At 39.6% G+C, this 22,441-nt stretch overlaps 1 protein-coding gene across 5 annotated transcripts in view; it reads right to left on the reverse strand.

Annotated features, from left to right (window-relative positions):
- Window positions 1-22,197, reverse strand: part of TFDP2 (transcription factor Dp-2) — an 83,406-nt gene extending 61,209 nt beyond the window's left edge. For 2 of the 5 annotated variants that reach the window (XM_023555470.2, XM_023555469.2), the window contains exon 1: window positions 22,061-22,197. In XM_023555470.2, coding sequence (XP_023411238.1) covers window positions 22,061-22,145 — 85 coding nt within the window. In that variant the 5' untranslated portion in view covers window positions 22,146-22,197. Of the gene's footprint in view, window positions 1-15,665; window positions 15,751-21,606; window positions 21,734-22,060 lie in introns of those variants that run through there. The other 3 variants (XM_023555472.2, XM_010595977.3, XM_023555474.2) reach the window with 3 other exon arrangements.
- Window positions 22,198-22,441: the final 244 nt, after the last annotated feature.

A 22,441-nucleotide genomic window follows, 5' to 3' on the forward strand; every position in this document is an offset into this window, starting at 1 on the left:
AGATGATGTAAGCCATACCCCAGGGAAACTCACCTTACATCTGATCAAGGATGTGACCTGAGTAAGGGTGTTGCATCCCACCTTAGTCTTCTTTAACATAACCTAATGTTGCCTCATTAACCACAGAGGTTAGAGTTTACAACACAGGAAGATTGCATTAAATCACAAAATGGAAGGCAACCACACAATACTGGGAATCATGGCCTAGCCACGCTGACATATATTTTGGGGGGACACAATTCAATCCAGGACAGTGTTTTGAGTTAATCTCTTACAAGAGATAAAAAGAGCAGATCAGGCAAGCTGAGGTGGGGAAAGGGAGATGTGAAGCCACATGAAGATCACCCATGAGCAGAAGCTCAAAAAAGACAGGGTCCTTCCTCCAGAGCCAACAGAGAGAGAAAGCCTTCCCCTAGAAATGGCACCCTGAATTTGGACTTCTAACCTCCCAAACTGTGAGAAAATAAACTTCTGTTTTTTAAAGCTATCCTCCACTTGTGGTATTTCTGTTACAGCGGCACTAGATAACTAAGAAAGGACATAAACAAGACAATTTTGGAAAAGAAGAACGAAATGGGTAGACTCACACTTCCCCATTTCAAAAGTTACTACATAGCAAGGGTAATCAAGGCAGTGTGGTGCTGGCGTAAGGACAGATCAATGGAATGGAACTGGAGAGTCCAGAAATACAAACCATGAGTCTATGGTCAACCGATTTTCAACAAGGGTGTCAAGACTATTTAATAGGGAAAGAAAACTGTTTTTATCAAATGGTGTTGGGGCAGCTGTATAGCCACATACAAAAGAATAAAGTTGGAATCCTACCTCACACCATATATAAATTTAACTCAAACTGGATCAAACACTTAAATGTAAGAGTTAAAACTATGAGACTCTTAGAAGAAAACACAGGGGTACACCTTCATAACCTCAGATTTTGCAATGGATTCTTAGATATGACATCTAAAATGTGAGCAACAAAAGAAAAGAATAGATAAACTGGACTTCATCAAAATAAAAAACTTTTGTGCTTCAAAGTACATTATCAAGAAGGTAAGAAGACAACCCAGAGAATGGGGAAAATATTTGTAAATCATGTATCTAATAAGGAACTTTTATCTAGAATATATAAAGAACTCTTACAATTCAATAATAAAAAGACAAATAGCCCAATTTAAAAATTGGCAAAGGATCTGAATAGATATTTCTCCAAGGAAGATTATACAAATGCCCAATAAGCACATGAAAAGCTACTCAACATCATTAGCCATTACCCCAGTTACCCAGTGTTGTCGAGTCGATTCCAACTCATAGCGACCCTACAGGACAGAGTAGAACTGCCCCATAGAGTTTCCAAGGAGCGCCTGGCGGATTCAAACTGCCGATCCTTTGGCTAGCAGCCGTAGCACTTAACCACTAAGCCACCAGGGTTTCCTCATTAAATCCAAACCCAAATCACAATGAGATGCCACTTCACACCCACTAGGATGGCTAGAAACAAAAAGTCAAACAATAACAAGCACTGGCAAAGATTTGAGAAAATCAGAACACTCATACACAGCTAGCGAGAATGTAAAATAGTGCAGTTGCTTTGGAAAACAGTGTGGCAGTTCCTCGAAAGGTTTAACATAGAATCACCATATGACTCAGCAATCCCACTCCTAGGTATACACTCAAGAGAAATAAAAATGTGTGTTCATGCCAAAGCTTGTATAGGAATGTTTACAGGACCACTATTCATAACAGCCAAAAGATAAAAACAACCCAAATGTACATCAGCTTATGAACAGATAAAAAAAAAATGTGATCTATCCATATAAAAGAATGTTATTCAGTCATAAAAAGAAGTGCTGATACATGCCACAACATGGGTGAACCTTGAAAACATTATACTAAGTGAAAGAAGCCAGCCACAAAAGATCACATATGATATGATACCATTTACATGAAATGTCCAGAATGGGCAAATTTAGAGAGACAGAAAGTAAATTAATGGTTGCTTAGGGCTCGGAGAAGGGTGAGGGCGTTTGGGAGTGTGATTAAATGAATTCCTTTGTGTGACCTTTTGCTCCACTCTCTGGAAAAACAGCTTGAGAGATTTCTCCCCTTAGCCCTGAGGAGTTGCCTTTGCCCTAGTTTTCTATTCCGGAGGGTTTGTTAGTCTTGTCCAGGCTGATAGACATTTCCTGGGTAAGCTATAACGAACTTTTGTCTGGCCCTGGGCTGAAGCCTGCCCCATAACTGGTATGTGCCTTGCAGAGATTGGTCCATAGACTATGCAAATGAAGTGTCTATAGCCTAGTATGCAAATGAAGTGTTTGTAGCCTATCGAGAGGAGACTGGTCAGTTTGTGGCCTTGCTGGGAGGGGCCGTGCCTTGAAATGGACAAAGAATTGTTCCTATGTGCAGCCAACCCCACAGAAGCTTTTCAGACAGAAAGACGCAGGAAGAGAAGCAACAGGAAGAAGTAGAAAGAAGAGAGAAAAGAGAAGAAGCAGAGAGAGAGGGGGCAAGGAAACTCTTTAAGAGCTGTAACACAGGTCAAGGGCTGTAACACTAAAAACAGTGAGAGGCTCAGAAATGGCCCAGCAGCAGAGGCAGCAGTGACAGGCCTGGAAGGGGCCATGTGGCAGAGTCAGTGGTGACAGGCGGCAGGGCCAAAGGGAGCCTATTCTCAGGGGGTTGAGAGAAGCCTGTCCTGAGGGGGCTGAGAGGAGCCTACCCTGAGGGGGCCGAGAGGAGCCTGTCCTGAGAGGGCAGAGAGGAGCTGACCTCGGGGCTGAGAGGAGGCCTGCACAACTGAGAGGAGCTAAGAGAGTTGTCCTGCACATGCTTCCTGATCCTAAGTTGTATAGCCCATTGATCCTGATCCCAAGTTGGACCCTGTTACTTCCTTAATAAACCACTTAACTATAAGTATGGTCTGTGAGGTCTCTGTGGCCACTGCAAAGAATTATTGAACCCAGAAGAGTAGACAGTGCTGTGGGAGGGATGGCTGGTGTCAGAATTGGTAAAAACGTTGGAGAGTGGAGGTATGTCTGACCTCCACTTCGTGGGAATCAGTTTTGGGCTGATCCTGGTCATCACCCCCCCAAGTTAGACAGGTTCTAATGATGATACTACTACTATTCCTACCATTTCACATGGGTGACAACGGAAGTGTACAGGGTTTCTTTCTGAGGTGACGAAAATGTCCTAAAATTGACTGTGGTGATGGCTGCACATATCTCTGAACATACAAAAATCCTTAGAATTGTACACTTAAAGGATGAATTGTATGGCATGTGAATTATATCTCAATAAAGTTGCTTTAAAAAAAAAAAACAGTAAATATTTCCTGAAGTCTTCTTAAAACCAAACAATAGTTTAATTCACTAGTAAAAAATGTCTGCCTTGAGCAGTATGCTCTTTTAAGATCTGTGTACATGGGATCAAGGAGCCCTGGTGGTGCTGTGGTTAAGAGCACTGCTGCTAACCAAAAGGTTGGCAGTTCAAATCCAACAGCTGCTCCTTGGAAACTCTGGGGCTGTTCTACTCTGCCCTAAAGGGTCACTATGAGTTGGAATCGACTTGACGGCAACAGATTTGGTTTGGTATGTGGGATCAAACTGACAACAACAAATCAAAAGATGAGATAGGAACCTTAAGGGGCAGTGAGTGTGACTGTGACAATGGCTGTACAACTCAAAGAACGTAATCGATGTCACTGTACATGTAGAAATGGTTGAACTGGTGTACATTTTGCTGTGTATAATCTCAACAACAACAAAATAAATTAAAAAAAAAGAAAATAATAGAACAGTATTTTTATCATTTTGGGAATTATAAAGCCTTTCTAAGCATTTATAGAATTTAGAAATCCTAAGAGAAAGAAAAGAATGGCAAAATTGACTGCCTAAAAATCAACATTTTCTACACAGCAAAAGACCCAATATATTTAAAAGACAAATTTTACACCAGGCAAACAAATTTACAACACACAAGTCATTAGATTACTGTCCTTAATTTTTTTTTATTTATTTAACATCCCCTTATAAATCAATATGCAAAAGACAATATTCCAATACAAAAATAAGCTGAGTACATGAATATAAATGGCCGTAATCATATGTAAAGATGTTTGATTTTAATATTCAAAGAATTAGCTTTTTTTTTTTAATAAAAAAGAAACCTTATTATCTACCAGACTGATAAAGATTAAGAAGTTAAATAATGCTCTAAATTTTATATGTGAAGTATTAATGGAGCCCTGGTAGTGACAACGGTTAAGCACTCGGCTGCTATCCAAAATGTTGGCAGCTCAAACCTAGCCAGTGACTCTGCGGGAAAAAGTCCTGGCAATCTGCTTCTGTAAAGATTACGGAAGTTGAAACTGACTAGATGGCACCCAACAACAATGCTAAACACTAGAGGTATTCAGTGAACAAGTGACACTGTCCTCCACACTCAAGAGACTAACATAATCTGTTGGTGGAGGAGGTTACTGTAGAACCTTTCTGGAGGGCAGTCTGACTATGGAACGGTGTGTCAAGGTACAAAAAGAGAGTAGAAAATGTAAATAAGTGCTTTAAAAGCAATTATATGCATTTTAAAGACTCTTTCCACCTCAACAAATGTCCTTTCAACTGCTCTCTGCTGCCTAAGTGGCAAGCTTATCCCTGGCCTCCACAACAACATCACAATTAATAACGGGCACATTCTCTGGCTAACAATTCCTCTAGTGGAAATACACCCTAAGAAACTAACGGGCACATTCTCTGACTAACAATTCCTCTAGTGGAAATACACCCTAAGAAACTAAGCAGATAAGAACAATGGTATATGTCCTAGGATTGTAGCACTGGGGATAAAAACAAAAACCTGGAAACAATTTAAATCTATAAACACTTTTCGGTACAAGTATATGATGTTCCTAAAAATACAAGCACTCAGAGCTGCATGTATTGCCCTAGAAAAATACCCTTGTTGAATTACAAAAAAATTTGATTAGTATGATTTCATTTAACAAAAAAACTTCGATATCCCAGGCATTAGTGAGCTGAAATGGACTGGTATGGGCCATTTTGAATCAGACAATCACACGCCCTACAATGCTGGGAATGACAGCTCGAAGAGGGATGGCATTGCATTCATCATCAAAAAGAATATCTCAAGATCTATCCTGAGGTACAATGCTGTCAGTGATAGGATAATATCCAAACACTTCCAAGGAAGAACAGTTAATATGACTATTATTCAAATTTACACACCAACCACTAACGCCAAAGATGAAGAAATTGAAGATTTTTACCAACTTCTGCAGTTTGAAATGGACTGAGCATGTAGTCAGGATGAGCTGATAATTACTGGTGACTGGAATGTGAAAGTTGGAAACAAAGGATGACCACCCACTGCTGTCGAGTCAATTTGGACTCATAGCGACCCTACAGGACAGGGTACAACTACCTCATAGAGTTTCCAAGGAGTACCAGGCAGTTTCGAACTGCTGACCTCTTGGTTAGCAGCCGTAGCACTTAGCCACTACGCCACCAGGGTTTCCAAAGAAGGATGAGCAGTTGGAAAATATGGCCTTGGTGACAGAAATGATGCCGGAGATTGCATGACAGAATTTTGCAAGACCAACAACTTCTTCATTGCAAATACCTTTTTCACCAACATAAACGGCAACTATAAAAGTGGACCTCGCTGGACAGAATAAATGGGAATCGAACCGACAACATTTGTGGAAAGAGACGATAGAAAAGCTCAGTATCATCAGTCAGAACAAGGCCAGGGCTGGCTGTGGAACACAAAGACCAGACGAGCTGTGGAATGACATTGAGGACATCATACATGAAGAAAGTAAGAGGTCATTGAAAAGACAGAAAAGAAAGAAAAGGCCAAAATGGATATCAGAAAAGACTATGAAACTTGCTCTTGAATGTCAAGTAGCTAAAGCAAAAGGAAGAAGAGATGGAGTAAAAGAGCTGAACAGAAGATTTCAAAGAGTAGCTTGAGAAGACAAACTATTTTAATGACATGAGCAAAGACCTGGAAATAGAAAACCAAAAGGGAAGAACACGCTCAGCATTTCTCAAGCTGAAAGAACTGAAGAAAAAAAATTCAAGCCTCGAGTTGCAATACTGAAGGATTCTATGGGGAAAATATTAAATGACAAAGGAAGCATCAAAAGCAGATGGAAGGAATACACAGAGTCACTATACCAAAAAGAATTGGTGGACATTCAACCATTTCAGGAGATAGCATATGATCAGGAACTGACAGTACCGAAGGAAGAAGTCCAAGTTGGACTGAAGGCATTGGCAAAAAACAAGGCTCCAAGAACTGACAGAATACCAATTGAGATGTTTCAAGAAACAGATGCAGAGTTGGAAGTGCTCACTCATCTCTGCCAAAAAATTTGGAAGACAGCTACCTGGCCAACCAACTGGAAGAGATCCGTATTTATGCCTAGTCTCAAGAAAGGTGATACAGTCAAATGTGGAAATTATCAAACCGTATCATTAATATGACACATAAGTAAAATTTTACTAAAGATCATTCAAAAGTGGCTGCAGCAGTATGTCAACAGGGAACTGCCAGAAGCTCAAGCCAGATTCAGAAGAGGATATGGAACAAGGGATATCACTCCTGATGTCAGATGGATCCTGGCTGAAAGCAGAGAATACCAGAAGGATGTTTACCTGTGTTTTATTGACTATGCAAAGGCATTCAACTGTGTGGATCATAATAAATTATGGATAACATTGCAAAGAATGGGAATTCCAGAACACTTAATTGTGCTCATGAGGAACCTGCACAGATCAAAGGGCAGTTGTTCAAACAGAACAAGGGGATACTGACTGGTTTGAAGTCAGGAAAGCCGTGTGTGAGGGTTGTATCCTTTCACCATACTTATTCAGTCTGTATGCTGAGCAATAATCTGAGAAAAGTTGGACTATATGAAGAAGAATGCGTCATCAGGATTGGAGGAAGACTCATTAATGACCTGTGTTATGTAGATGGCACAACCTTGCTTGCTGAAAGTGAAAAGGACTTGAAACACTTATTGATAAAGATCAAAGACTACAGCCTTCAGTATGGATTACACCTCAACATAAAGAAAACAAAAATCCTCACAACTGGACCAATAAGCAACATCATGACAAACGGAGAAAAGATTGAAGTTGTCAACGATTTCATTTTATTTGGATCCACAATCAACACTCATGGAAGCAGCAGTTGAGAAATCAAAATATGTATTGTATTGGGCAAATCTACTGCAAAAGACCTCTTTAAATTGTTAAAGTGCAAAGATGTCACCTTAAAGACTAAGGTTTGCCTGATCCTAGCCATGGTGTTTTCAATCGCCTCATATGCACGCAAAAGCTGTACAATGAATAAGGGAGACTGAAGAAGAATGGACACCTTTGAATTGTGGTGTTGGAGAAGACTATTGAATATACCAAGGGCTGCCAAAAGAACGAACAAATCCATCTTGAAAGAAGTACAACCAGAATGCTCCTCAGAAGCAGGGATGGCGAGACTACGTCTCACATACTTTGGATGCGTTATCAGGAAGGATCAGTCCCCGGAGAAGGACATCATGTTGGTAAAGCAGAGGGTCAGCAAAGAAGGGGAAGACCTTCAAGGAGATGGATTGACACAGTGGCTGCAACAAACAGCTCAAGCATAACAATTGTGAGGATGGCCCAGGACCGGGCAGTGTTTCGTTGTGTTTTTATTTACATGGGGTCGCTATGAGTCAGAATTGACTTGACGGGCACCTAACAACAATGTGTATACACACACACACTCATATATATATGTGCGTGTGTATATATGTGTGTGTATATATATATATATATACACACACACATATATGTTTATATGTGCATAAAAGTCTGGCAAGATAAACAACAAATTCAATAGTGGTTAAAAAAAAAAAAACAAAAACCTGTTGCCATCAAGTCAATTCCAACTCATAGCAACCCTATAGGACAGAGTAGAACTGCCCCATATGGTTTCCTAGGAGTGCCTGGGGGATTCGAACTGCCAACCTTTTGGTTAGCAGCCATAGCTCTTAACCACTATACCACCAGGGTTTCCTTAACAGTGGTTAGCTCTAGTGAATAATACAGAGGAGGCTTTTTTTCATTATTTTTTTGGGGGGTGAAAATACACACAACAAAACACGTATCGCTTCAGCCATTTCTATATGTAAAATTCAGTGACACTGGTTACATTCTTTAAAGTTGTGATGTCTTTCTCGACAACCTTTTCCAAACTGTTTCACCATCATTAACATAAACTCACTGGCCCCCATAAGCTTCTCATCTATTGAGTTGCTGCTGTCGATTTGATCATATGTAGATAATTCTTTAAAAATATATAATGCTTAATGCAGATGTTCTTTTCTAACTAGGCTTAACTATTATTTGGCTCAGAGATGGCTTCAGATGATAGTTTGGTTCAAGGGTCAAAGATTTCCTCAGGGTAATAGTTTGGGGGCTCATCCAGCCTCAATGGCTCCAGAAAGTCTGGATTCCATGGGAATTAAAATTCTATTTTACATTTCCCTCCTTTTGATTAGGATTCTTCTATAGAATCCTTGATCTAAATGTTCAGTAATGGTAGCAGGGCACCATCCAGCTCTTCTGGTCTCACAGCAAAGGAGGCAGTTATTCGTGGAGGCGACTAGACATGTATTTCATTTCACAGGAGGCTTTTACTTTCTGTTTATACTTTTTATTATTTGAAAAAAAATCTTTTATGGACATGCAAGCATTTGTTTTATTTATAAAGCTATTGCCATTCTGCCAAAAGTAGGGGGAGAGGGATTCAGCTACAGCTGTTGAAACAAAATAAAGATCTTCTATAAATGAAAGATTTGTATTTCATAATTGTTGTTTTTAGGTGCCGTTGAGTTAATTTTCATCTCATAACAACCCCCTGGAAACCCTGGTGGCGTAGTGGTTAAGTGCTATGGCTGCTAACAAAAAGGTCAGCAATTCGAATCCGCCAGGTGCTCCCTGGAAACCCTGTGGGGCAGTTCTAATCTGTCCTGTAGGGTCGCTATGAGTCAGAATTGACTCAACAGCAGTGGGTTTGGTTTTTTGTTTTTGTTTTTAACAAGCCCATGTGACAGAGTAGAGCTGTCCCATAGGGTTTCGCAGGCTGTAATCTTTACAGAAGGAGATCTCCAAGTCTTTCTCCCGTTGTGCCAGTGGATGGGTTTGGATAGCCAGACTTTCGGTTAGCAGCCAAGCACTTAATTATTGCACCAGCAAGGGCTTCTTATTTTATAATTTGTAACAATTAAATCTGCTTCAGAAGCAGTTAAATGACCTTCACTGGTATTCCAATAATTGTAATATCTAGAAAATAAAAGCGGTACCTTTGGACAAAATTTACTTTCATCAAATCAACTAGGGTCAGCAGCAGAGTTTTTTTTTTTTGGCTTCAAAAGGACACATTTAGATAGGTTACAAAAAACATCCACTCTCCCGAAATTTCAGCCCAGTTAATGGAAGTAAACCAAACCAAATAATTTTTTATAATTACTTGGCTTTAACTCCTAGCTCATTGCCAATAAGACCCTGACACTGTCTAGAAGCCAAATCCTAGCACTCTGATGTATTTATTAAAAACAAAAATTCAAAAAACTTGCCTGGATTTTGGTTCCAGCAAATTCCCCAAATTAACTAAATGAGATCAATCACCTAGGGAAGGGGCTAGGAAACTGAGAGCTAAAAGCTTCTGCCAAATCTTGGCATGGGCACAGGATTTTGCCTCAAAATTTTATTTCAAGTTCTTGAGTAACTGGGAACTTTCTGTTTTCCATTAGGATTGTCCAGAAACCAAGGATTTCTTTCACTCACAATTCTTTAGGAGGTTCCAATTTCAGTTAATCACCTTCAGTATATACAATTAAAATGAAAAAATTCAGCCAAATAATGCAGTTTGTCTATGTGAGGCTCGTGGAAGTTATTTTTCTCACGGAACTTTCTGAAATTTTTTTTGGCCTGAATTAGCTTTAAGAAAAACCTTCTCTACCCAAGCCTATATCACATCCTTCCTAGAAGACCCAAATTAGTAACTTACTCTAGGTAAGAATATGCCTATTCTGCCAGCGTAGCAGGGCTGGGGGTTTGGGGACTATGGTTTCCGGGGACATCTAAGTCAACTGGCATAATAAAATCTATTAAGAAAATATTCTGCATCCCACTTTGGAGACTGGCGCCTGGGGTCTTAAACACTAGCAAGCAGCCATCTAAGATGTATCACTTGGTCTCAACCCACCGGGAGCAAGGAAGAATGAACAACACCAAAGACACAAGGTAATTATAAGCCTAAGAGACAGAAAGGACCACATAAACCAGAGACTACACCAGCCTGAGACCAGAAGAACTAGATGGTGCCCAGCCACAGCCGATGACTGCCCTGACAGGGTACACAACAGAGAACCCCCGAGGGAGCAGGAGAGCAGTGGGATGCAGACTCCAAATTCTCATAAAAAGACCAGACTTAATGGTCAGACTGGGACTAGAAGGACCCTGGAGGCCATGGTCCCCAGATCTTCTGTTAGCCCAGGACAGGAACCATTCCCAGAGCCAACTCTTCGGACAGGGATTGGACTGGAATATAGGATGGAAAATGATACTGGTGAAGAACAAGCTTCTCGGATCAAGTAGACACATGTGACTATGTTTGCATCTCCTGTGTGGAGGGGAGATGAGAGGGCAGATGGGGCCAGAAGCTACCCAAATGGACACGAGGAGTGAGAATGTAGGGAAGGACTATGTTATCTCATTAGGGGGAGAGCAATTAGGAGTGTATAGCAAGGTGTATGTAAATTTTTGTACGAGAGTCTGACCTGATTCGTAAACTTTTACTTAAAGCACAATAAAAGTTAAAAAAAAAAAAAAAAGAATATGCCTACTCTATGAAATTATAAACCTCTAAAATCAGAGGCAGTGGATATCCCATTTGTACGGGACAAGCTAACCTATAGCCCTAAAAGTTAAAAAACAATCTGGGCTGTGGTGGTATATGTGTTGTCAAACTCACAGGACTGTAGGCTAAAAAGGGTAAATTTTACTGTATGTAAACTACGCCTTAATGAGAGAAATGACGGTAAAAAGTGGACCTAGACAACTTCATATTTATTATTAAGAAGCTAATTTAAGATTATATAATTCCCTTGCTTTCCCTCTTCTGTTCCCTCAACTGGTGCTACGTTCCTTCTTAAATTTTTAAAATTTTATTTTTTAAACAGGTAGTTCACGCACTTGCCTAAATGATCCCTCCAATTACTGTCCCTTTTGTCTCCTGCATCATCACAATCTTCCCCTCTCTGCCGGATCGTCCCCGTCAGCACAGAAACGTGCATCATTTATCCTATCTTAAAAACAAAAAACAAGCAAAAATAACCTTTCTTGATCACGCGCGGTCTTCCAGCTAACAACTCATTTCTGTTGCCCTTTAAGCAAACTCCATGACAGCCATCCACATTACCATCTCCACTGCCTCTCCTCTGCTTCTCTTGAACCCATCCCCTTATTTCCCCACAACTCTGCTGAAATAGCTCTTGTCAAGATCATCTCTAGGTTGCTCAATCCAATGGTTAAGTCTCAGCCTTCAACTTAACCTACCAGCCACATCTGACCCTTCACTTGGCATCCAAACCACCACTCTTTCAGATTCTCCTCCTATCCCACTGGCTGCTCCTGGTCTTGGTTCCTGGCTCTTCCTTAGTGTGATCCCCCACCTTTTTTCTGCCTACCCCTCCTCACCAGGTGATCTAACTAAATGTCATGGCTTTAAATACATGGATGGCTCCAGGTATATTTCTCCAGATAAAACCCCTCTCCTGAACTGCAGATTCATGTGTCAAACTGCCTTGTCCTATCTCATTTTGATGTATAATAGGGATTTCAAACTTACATGTCCAAAATCTAACTTCTGACCCCCACCCGAAACCTTCTTTTCCCATCTCTCTCTTCACCCCAATAAATGTCAGCTCCATTCTTTCAACTGTTCAGATCAAAAACCTCGGGTCACTGCTGACTCTTCTCTACTATCCCGTGTGCAAGCCATTAATAAATTCTCTTGGTTCTGTCTTTAAATATATCTTGAATACCACTTCTCACCCACCCCGCTGCCCTTGCTCGAATGATTGCAATCACCTCCTGATTCATTTCCCTGCCTCTGTGCTGTGCCCCACCCCACTGCCCTGCAAGTGTATCCCCACACTGTCTAATACAGTAGTCTCTAGACACATGTAGACCAAAGAAGAATTGAGGTCTTTGAGTTATGGTGTTGGCAAAGACTGCTGAATATACCACGGACTGCCAGAAGAATGAACAAATTTGCCTTGGAAGGACAGTCACAATGCTCCTTATGAGTGAGGATGGCAAACGCATCTCACATACTCAGGACGTGTTATCAGTAGGGATCAGTCCCTGCAGAAGGACATCATGCTTGGTAGAGTAGAGGGTCAGTGAAAAAGAGGAAGACCCTCAATGAGATGGACTGACACAGTGGCTGCGACAGTGGGCTCAACCATAACAACGACAGTGAGGATGGCGCAGGACCAGGCAGTGTTTCCTTCTGTTGTCCACGAGGTCACTATGAGTTGGAGCTGACTCGACGGCACCTAACAACAACAACAAGACACATGTGGCTACTAAGCACTTGAAATGTCGTTAGTGCAAGGGAGGACCTGAATTTTAAATTAATTTTATTTTAGTTAATTTAACTTTAAAAACTGAAGATGGCACAGAACGTAAGGTTGACGTGCACCAGAGGTGACTCGACGGCAACTAACAACAATTGTAAAAATTCCAGCTGCTTCTTTTTACTTTTTTTTTTTTAAGGTGGCTTCCAGAAAATTTAAAGTGACCTAAGTGGCTAAGTGGCTGCGACAACGGGCTCAAGCGTAACGACGACAGTGAGGAGGATGGCGCAGGACTGGGCGACGTTTCACTGTGTTGTACGTGGGGTCACCATGAGTCGGAGCTGACGGGACGGCACCTACCAACAAGCGGCTCACACTGTACTGCGGGACAGCACTGGTCTGCTCTCCCCACAGCAGCCAAGCCGACCCTGTGGTGTGGATTTACCAATCCTCTTCCAAACCCTCTGCATCTCAGGCAGCACCAGTTCTTCTGGTGGTCCACACAGCCTGGTACTGCCTGCAGCCGTCCTTTCTGACCCGTCACCTACCAAGCTCCCTCAACCTCACTTCGCTAGTCACACAGGTCTCTGCTGTTTTTCAAACCATGAGAAGCAAATTTCTACCTCACGCCCTTTGTCCTTAAGTTTCCTCTGTCTTATGACCCTCTTCTCCCAGATGCCTATACCCTTTACTCCCCTACTTCCTTCAAGTCTCTAATCAGTCAACATTGCATCCAAGATGCCTGATCACCCTATGTTAGTACTTCATTCCTACCTTACTACGCTTTCTTTTTCACCATAGCACTTATCTCCATATATTGCATATTTATATTTACTTGTTTTATGTGATTATTAGAGTCCCTGGGTAGTGCAAATGGTTAAGTACTGGACTACTAATCGAAAGGTTGGTAGTTGAAACCCACCAGAGGTGCCTGGGAAGACAGGCCTGGCGATCTGCTTCCGAAAACCCTATGGAGCAGCACTACTCTGCACACACGGGGTTGCCATGAGTCGGAAATGACTCACCAGCACCTAAACAACAACAGCAACCAAAAAAAAAAAAAAAAAACCAAACCCAGTGCCGTCGATTCCGACTCATAGCGACCCTATAGGACAGAGCAGAACTGCCCCACAGAGTTTCCAAGGAGCGCCTGGCAGATTCAAACTGCCGAAGCTTTGGTTAGCAGCCGTAGCACTTAACCACTATGCCACTAGGGCTTCCAACAACAACAGCAGCAGGTGATTATTATCTGTAGCCCACCTGTTCTCAGAATGCTAAGTTCTACAAGTGGAGGGACTTTGTCCTCTCATTCACTGCTGTGTCTCCCACACCTAGCATAGTGCCCAGCACACTGTGATACTCAGTAAGTATTTGTTGGATGGATGGACGGATGAATTAATGAGTAAATGAATGTCTGCATGTAAGCATATGATACAAAATTCACGAGACAAGAGCGTGCAGCAAAAATGAAGTCTCCTCCCATTCCCAAGCACCATTCAACCATTCCCCTTCCCTAGTGATAGCTACTGATGCCAGTTCTTCCATACCTTCCAGAAATTTCTAGGCTTATACAAAACCCAGTGCCATCGAGTCTTCTTTACACATATAGCTGAATACTGTATCAGTTTCCATGTTGCTTTTTTCACTTAGTAATACTGTAAATCTATCTTAGATACCTTTATATGTAATGTTGCTTCAATCTTTATTTTGTTAGCTACACAGTATTTCCTTTTCCAGCTCTAACAGTTTATTTACTGAGTCTCTCAGTGATGGAAAAATCTTTTAGTATTACAAATAATACTGCAATGTCTATAAAAATGCCTTTACGTACACTGGTCTGACCAATTTAACCTTCCCTTCATAAATGTATGAAAGTGTCCATCTCCATGTATCCTAACATGTTATCCTAATATGTTATCCAACTTTAGTTTGGCCAATTTTTAGGTTAAAACAAAGTATCTCATTTTGGTTTTATTTTGATTTTATCACGAGTAAGGCTGAGCACCTTTTGTTTAAAGCCAACTTAAAAAAATTTACATATGCTGTTCTTTGACGTGAAGATTGTATTAAACACACCTCCCCTCATGTTTCTAGAAACCCCCAGCCATCTAGACATACTAAATGCCTTGCTTTTCAGCCTTCTAGTGAAGATCAAGTGTGACATTTAATGCCTTCATTTTAAATTCTTGACCCACCTGGAATTTATTTGGTGTAAGAAGTCAATGACCCAAGTTTATTTTTTTCCAGATGGCTCCCGTTAATGAATAATCCACCGACTACCCCCACGCTGATATGAAATACTACCTTTATCACTTACGTATTTGGGTCACTTTCTTGACTTTCCATTCCGCTCCACTGATCTGCCCATTCACGCGCCAGGACCACATAGCTTTCCTTCATTCATTATTAACTTTCCCATAAGAGAACAGGCAGAGCCAGAGACATAAAGTGTCAGGCATTTCTTTCCTTCCTGTACTATCCTTTTAGCTATTTGTTAATAACTACTGTAAAGGACTACCAATTAGTTTAAAATACAGTACTAATGGGGTTAAGTGACAGGTCAGTTCTGAAATGGGTAAATTTACATGGAGAAAAGATTCTACAAACCTAAGACTATATTTCTAATTTCAGCCAACTACCTAGAAAGCAATCTACATCACTGGAAGCAAACTGGACTAGGGAAAAATGTTACTGATGGCTCAGGGAATATCTGTGACCTCTATTTGAAAATAACTAAGGCCTGGAAAGTCAATAGCACTATCTTCATATTAGATTAAGAACTCATAATTAATTTAAAAAGACAGCATATGTAGCTGGAAATACAAAATCTGTAAGATCGGTAAAACATGGCATATCCACGTATAATGTACCCCTATGGTGTTGGGGAAAAAGGTAAATACGTAAACCTCGCAGTTACTCTAACTGCCTTCATTTTTATGTTTAAATATACTCAGATATCTTCCCCTTAAAAACAAAAGTTTTTATCCTATTTATTAGCGAGCTGTACCTCACAGGTTATGAAGTGCGTTGCCCATCTGTATGTTCCACCATTACATTCTGTTTTGTTGCATTTGTAGTCAACTGTGCTCACCAAAGTTCCTAAGATTAAACCCAAAGGTCGTCACAATTATTAAACGTTTTAACCTGGATGACCACAACATCACTGTAAGTTAGGATGGGTGAGAAATAGAAGATAAAAGTTCGTAGCATCTCCAAGGTCTAATGACAAATGTGACCTCTGGACCCTCCCTCTCAGTATTTGGTTCCCAAGTGGAAATCAACCATTCCAGGGTACACAGATAAGGACAGAACATCCAAAATGCATATTTCTACATATCATAGCCATGTAAGCAAAAATCTGGATGTTTCTGCAGCTGTCAGATACAGGGCTTCTAGAATTCCCTCAAATGGACCACCTAACCAGAATCCTTCCACAAACCAAGGAACCTTGAAATAATCATTAACAAGAAGCTCCACAGCCTAAGGTTATACTCCTAAATAGTCAATAAATCTTATATGCCAGGCTTTCATACATTTTTTTCCCTAGAGGATCAGATCTGTTCCCTTGGCTTTGATGAGTATTTTTACTCAGAGGACACCTTTTAAAACAATTAGCTAACTCCCCCTCTCTGTTTTCCGGAATCATAAATGCCCTGGCTTCTTCATTTTGAAAGGAAAAGAAACCATTTCTTCTCATGGCCAGGATTTAAACCTTGCCTCTTTCTTCTTCTTTTTTAAAAATTTGCATTGTGTGAAATATACGTAACAAACATTTCAAACATTTTTATGTGTACAATTTAATGACATTTGCCATGACCTCTTTATTTTTTAAGCCAACTCCTTAATTCAAATTCTGGTATATTATCGTTGTTTTCATTTAGTTCATCAACCTCAAAGCCAAAAGATTTTAGAAATCATTCAGTTCCCTCTCACTAGGTCTCTTTTCCAAGTCAGTTCCTTCAATACTTGTTAAAGGTCCATCTAAAAACTTGTGTCTCACCTACAGGTTTAATTCCACTGCTTTTTCACTGGCTTCTTTATCTTTAGTTAAAACATGCCATTGAGGACTTTTTATTTTTTTGTTCAGTCAAGGAAACCCTTTAATTCCTAATTGTTTCATTTCTCTTCCACTTGCTTAATTAAAATTTCCTATTTTTGGACAACATAGCTTCTGATTAATAATTGACTGAGTTTACCATATGCCCCCCAAACTTTTGGTTCTCCCAATCCTTCACAGCCATTCTTCCCATACATGCCTGATCATAAGAGGCACTGGCTGGCGGAGGGGCCCTCTTATTCAAAATACACACTCCTGGGTTCCACCACTAGATACCTAAAGAATCAGAGAAGAGGTGGAGAATCTGTATTTTTAACAAGTCTCTTAGAGGATTTCTTACAATCAGGCAAGACTGGGAAATAGTTCATCTTTTTCTCTTTGTTCAAATTAAGGAAGTAATAGATTGTAAGCAAACTCTATTACACTAAACTTATTTCTGTTTTCATTTTAAAAAGAGAAAAGGCTGAGTTGACCTTGCTGCTTCCATCTCTTGTTCTTAAATGCTGTTTCTCTTCAATGTTTAGCCCATTTTTGACCACTACTTTCGGCACCATTACCACAACCAACACACCCATGAGACAGATGGCACACAGGATGCCGTCTGTAGGCCTAGTAAGAGAGAGTAAGAGAAAAGCGGCACACTTTATCTCGTACCCACAGCCACTGCATGGCTAGGGTAGATCAAGGCAGCTGGGCGCAGCCACAAGGAGCAGAATTTATGAGTATCAAAACACCCAAGGGCACTCAATTGAAAATCATTCTCACAGAGAGGCTCACATTTCCTATTGGATGGTAACCTGCCACAGACAGGCTTAACAAATCATTTAAAACTTACGGTCAAGTGAAATAGTTTTTCAATATTTATAAAAGGTGACAATGATTACAGACAAAGCTAGATTTAAAAAGCTGGTTTCTTAAAATACATTTATGATTTCAGGACACCAACTCAAACAGACCAAGGACCACCCATGAATTAAGAGTTCCCAGAGAAGTTCTTCTCCTTAGCAGATAAAAACAGGGAATCATTGTAGTCTACATAATGTGTGCTGCTCTGGGCGTACCATACTAAATAGCTCTTTACAAATTATAATAATTTATCAATATTCTTCCTTCAACAAGATTTTCCACTCGAGAGCTATTACTCAAGTTACATTTACATCAGATTGTGAAGAGCAAGAAATCTCCAAAGTTAGACATAATGTAGACAAAACCCCTTTGTATTAAAACATTATCCATTAAGAGTTTGCAAACTTTTCTAAGTAGGTTCTCCTAGGTCTACCTGGCACACAGTAAGTGCTCAGTTCATGGTTTCTTCATTATCCCATCAGGAAAATTGCGAACACAGTTGCCAAACTCTATACCACAAGTGAGCAAAGTGCCAAAAACATGGCTCCCTGTTGATGGTCTCCAGTTTTAGAGTTAGGTTCCCAAAGTTCTTCTGAAAATTAGTAGCTTGAAACTTGGTAGGACAGAACAATGTTATTGTATAAGAGATTCCTGGAACCATTTGCAAAACAGAGTTAAGTCATAATATTGTCAAGGCATAGTACCCACACTCTTCTCCCAGCTCTTAAACAGTAGTGTTAAAGGTTCAGGGAAATGTACGCACCATCCCAAATATGAGAGATTTCTAACTAAAAAAAAAAAAAATTTTCTAAATAGTCAGTGATTATTTCTAATCACATCTGTAAGGCAGGGAACACCTAAATCGGTCACTCTCTCGATATTCTGACTTGGAGAAGAATGAACTGGTGGGCCTCCGATTCCTCTACACCCCAGTGTCATGCTGCGGAGTTGATACACAGGGCAATAACCACGGATGCCTCACTCCTGAAGTCTTCTTTCAGCACATATGCTTTATTTCAGTAAAATAAATCAATTGCTGATGGGTGTGTTTATTAGACTTCAGGAGTTATCTCTAAATGGCAGCTGTATTAAGAAAGCTTTTTTTTTTTTTTTCTTCAGATGCTGCCAACCAATTTCTAGGTAACAAACTCAAATTGATTTGGTTTCTCATATATACAGTACACACCTACCCTAAAATGGAAATGGGCTTATCGTATATAGAGTACATATCTACAGTATAACAAAAGCTAATGTGCTGCTCTCTATCATAACCTGAACACACATTTTGGTGATTCCATAATTTTCATAGTGGGAATCAATCTTCAAATAATTCAACTGATTTGCTCTTAATTTGAAGGGTTAACAGTCTCAACTATTTCTGCTGATGCTGTTTTCCTCAGTAAGTCACATGCCATCACATCTCCATTTATAATTGTGCTATACATTTTTGATAGCTACAATCTATGTTGTCATAGTTCGATTTCACATGTGGGGCCACCAACCTTTTTTTTTTTTCAAAGCTGTCTATTCTACCAAAATAGACAGCTTTGGTCAACATCGTAAAAGTTCTTACTTTAGTCAAACTTGTGGTTTGTAAACCCGTATTAATCCATTTATTTTATTTTTCTTCAAAAGAGAGAAAAAATCTAATTGTTAACATGTTACTATTCCTTAACGCAGCAAACGTACACAGACCAAATGGGTTCTCTCCTAAAAACTCTGATCTAATCTTAATTAAAACAATGATACTGCCTCAAAATCTCTAAATTCTGTCATTAGTTGAAGCAAAGCAAATCTTTTAGGGAAGCCCATAGATCCTAGCTAAGAGCAAGAGAAATTTTTTAATAATCTCCTTGAATGGTGACATTTTTATCTTTTCTAGTTTTTAAACATATTAAATATTTAGAAAACTGTATAATATGTGATCCACGCACAAATTGTGAACTATATCTCAAAGAATTTTTTGGCTATTAAAAAGTGAAAAAACCACTAGGTAAATTACTGCTAAATTTACCGAGTAAAGTATGGCAAATATTTACTAAATGCCTCAGATGTGAAAGACCTGGTGCTGAGCACTGGGTTTTCAAGAGCTGACTTTAAGAAATGCAGAAAGTTATAAAGTGTATGAATAAATGTGCATTATACAAGAACACAGCACTTCTCTTTGTGTTACTGGTAAAAGGAAAAGGCTTTTACTTTATTCATTATGAATTCTACAAATTCAAAAACTTTTTTTTTTAATGTTGGCTGTTTTCGTGACATGCATATTGCCTGCAAATTCTCCCATCCTTCTCTTTTCAGCAGATAATCACTCTCCCCTTTTTCCGTTAGCAAGGACCCTAAGCTTACTTATCTTTTGAGAGGCAAAACAGCAAGACAGCATTTCAATTAAACCCAAAATATTTCTTTCACATTTCTTATTCAAAGATCTTCTGGAATAAGTTTCATGCTTCTCATAGAAGATGAAATGACTTACCAATATACACAACTGATGTTTCACATTTTCAAATTCATTTTGAGCCTTCCTAACTATCACGAGATTACAAACTTTTACATTCTCTGAGTAGTCCCTAGATATTTTATAATGACTTAACTTCTGAAAAATACTCTCAATAACCTGATGCTCAATTTTTTTTTCCTTAAGTTAAATGGTCTAAAATAAAATATCCCACTTTTGCATTAATTACACACAATTTTTGAAGATGGGGGAAACAAAGTCTCTGCAATGGGTTGGTTATTCCAAATATGTTACTCTAATACTGATGTTCAAATCCTGAGTATAAAAAAAGAAATTTTAAAAGACTAAGCTTTGTTGATTCACTGATTAAGTCAGATTTATGACCTCCCCTCCCCATTCCAGCTACTGTGTTTTGAATGAAACAACCTCAATTGTAACAGAAGAAACATCTGTTGCTCTTTCTTCATCAGGGCTTTCCTGCCTGAAAGGAAGGCTCTCCCCCTGATCTCCCCCTTCCACTCCCCCCCCCCACACCAAGTTCCTTAAAACTTGTTCTAAAGTAAATGTATTAAAATTATTTCAAATTGTGCTGGATCTATACAATGTCACCGTTGATCTAGAAAGATTCACTTTTTTAATTAAAGCGCAAAGAATGGCTAAGTTCCATACACATCAAAAAACAAGAAAGGTGACCGATGTTCCATTGTCACTAAAATGCAGACTTGAAAAGTGTATACTTGAAGTGATCAACTCAATCAAGTTGTCACACATTCCCGGCTCACTCAGAACTGCTTAGAGTTTTTTCTTCACGGGATCCAGATGCATATAGAATCTTGCATGCTATATTTTCTTTGCCAGCCCAAAGCTAACATAATGGCAGTCACTGCCCCGAGAGGCAGACACCAAATGGTGCCACCCACACCCTCACACTGCCTCATAATAAACCATAAAGCAGTGGAATGCACCAGTCCCTTTATGAGCAAACAATGCCTGAGCTTCATTAGAATACAGCTGACATTTTCAAAGCACAAATAGTTTTAAGAAAAATGTTCTAGGTGGAAAAAAAAATAGGCATGAAACAGCTATAAAATCTGAAATATTTTTCAAGTGTCAGGTTTATCCCTCAAGATTCCGAGGAAGCCTATTTGGCTGTTGACAATTTAAATTCTCCATAAAAAAAAAAAAAAATGTATAGTTAAGGGTAAAGTTTATTAACTGCTAGAAAGAAATGGAAGTAAAAATCATTTGAATTGCTTTCAGAAGTTAAAAATCACAAAGTACCTTTCAAATTATTCCCGTCCTCAAATGTTTCTGTAGCTCTTGAATGAAAAACACTGAACTCTAGAATTATTTTCACATTTTAATGAATTTAGGTAAGTAACTGAGTGATAAACTAACTCTACCCCTCCCCCCCAGCCCACCCCAACCCCCATGCCCTGTAGTTTCCCTGTCTGCAACAAGCAAGGACGTCTTGATTTCAGCGTGCTCTTAGCTATTTACCAATTTACCATTGCTGCTGTTTAAACAACAGAAAGCAAACGCTGTAAAAACTCACCCAGCACCAAGAAACAAAACGCTCTCTCTTACCTGGTCTAAGGAAGCATGCCTCTCACTGCAGTACCAACAACACTCTACAGTCTTTGTTACCATTCAGTGGAAACTTGAGACTGTGTCAGACATAAGCAATCGAGCTCAGAAAAGATCCATTTAAAATACTCCTCAGTAAAAAGAAAAAAGATGCTCAAGAAAACTAGCTATTGGCTTTTAAAAGACCTCTAAATACTGCCTAACGTAACAAAGAGACTTCAAAAGAAACTGGAAACACAGGTCCTAAGAGACCGAAAGGGGCTTTTTTAAGGAGCCTTTCTATGTTGGACCTTGCTTTCTTACTAAAGTTCTTTTTTTTTTTTTTTTTTTTAATGTTTAAAATAAAAGGGGTGAGATGGTGAAATGCCTAACTCCAAGCTAACGCTTCTCTAAAAAAATCACTTGAATGTAATCACTTGAATTTTAGCTGGCTAAAAAGTAAGATTAAACTTACTCGTGAAAGCTGAAAAATTCGAATTACACATTTCAGGGTATTTGCTGGCTCTGAAGCAGTCACGCAGCAGCAGATCTGAATGCATCTTGAAAGCAGAGCAAAAGCACCGAAAGTTACACGAATAAAAATGGGAAGAAACTCTTGAAAAGTTGGTCAAAGCTTTTTGAACCTGAAATAACTGTCCGGCTCTTCTGAGAGGGAGAGAGAGAGGAAAAAAAAAAAAAACCTGGTCCTGCCCCCTGAGATAGGAGGCTACGCTTCAATGCCAAAATGAATGACAGGCCCATTTCTGATATCAACAAAGAGCAGCTTAGTCGTGTGTGTGTGTGTGTGTGTGTGTGTCTGTGTGTGTCCGTGTCCGTGTCTGTGTGTGTCTCTACT

Source organism: Loxodonta africana, chromosome 23 (genome assembly GCF_030014295.1).
Source record: "Loxodonta africana isolate mLoxAfr1 chromosome 23, mLoxAfr1.hap2, whole genome shotgun sequence".
Classification (NCBI taxonomy): domain Eukaryota; kingdom Metazoa; phylum Chordata; class Mammalia; order Proboscidea; family Elephantidae; genus Loxodonta; species Loxodonta africana.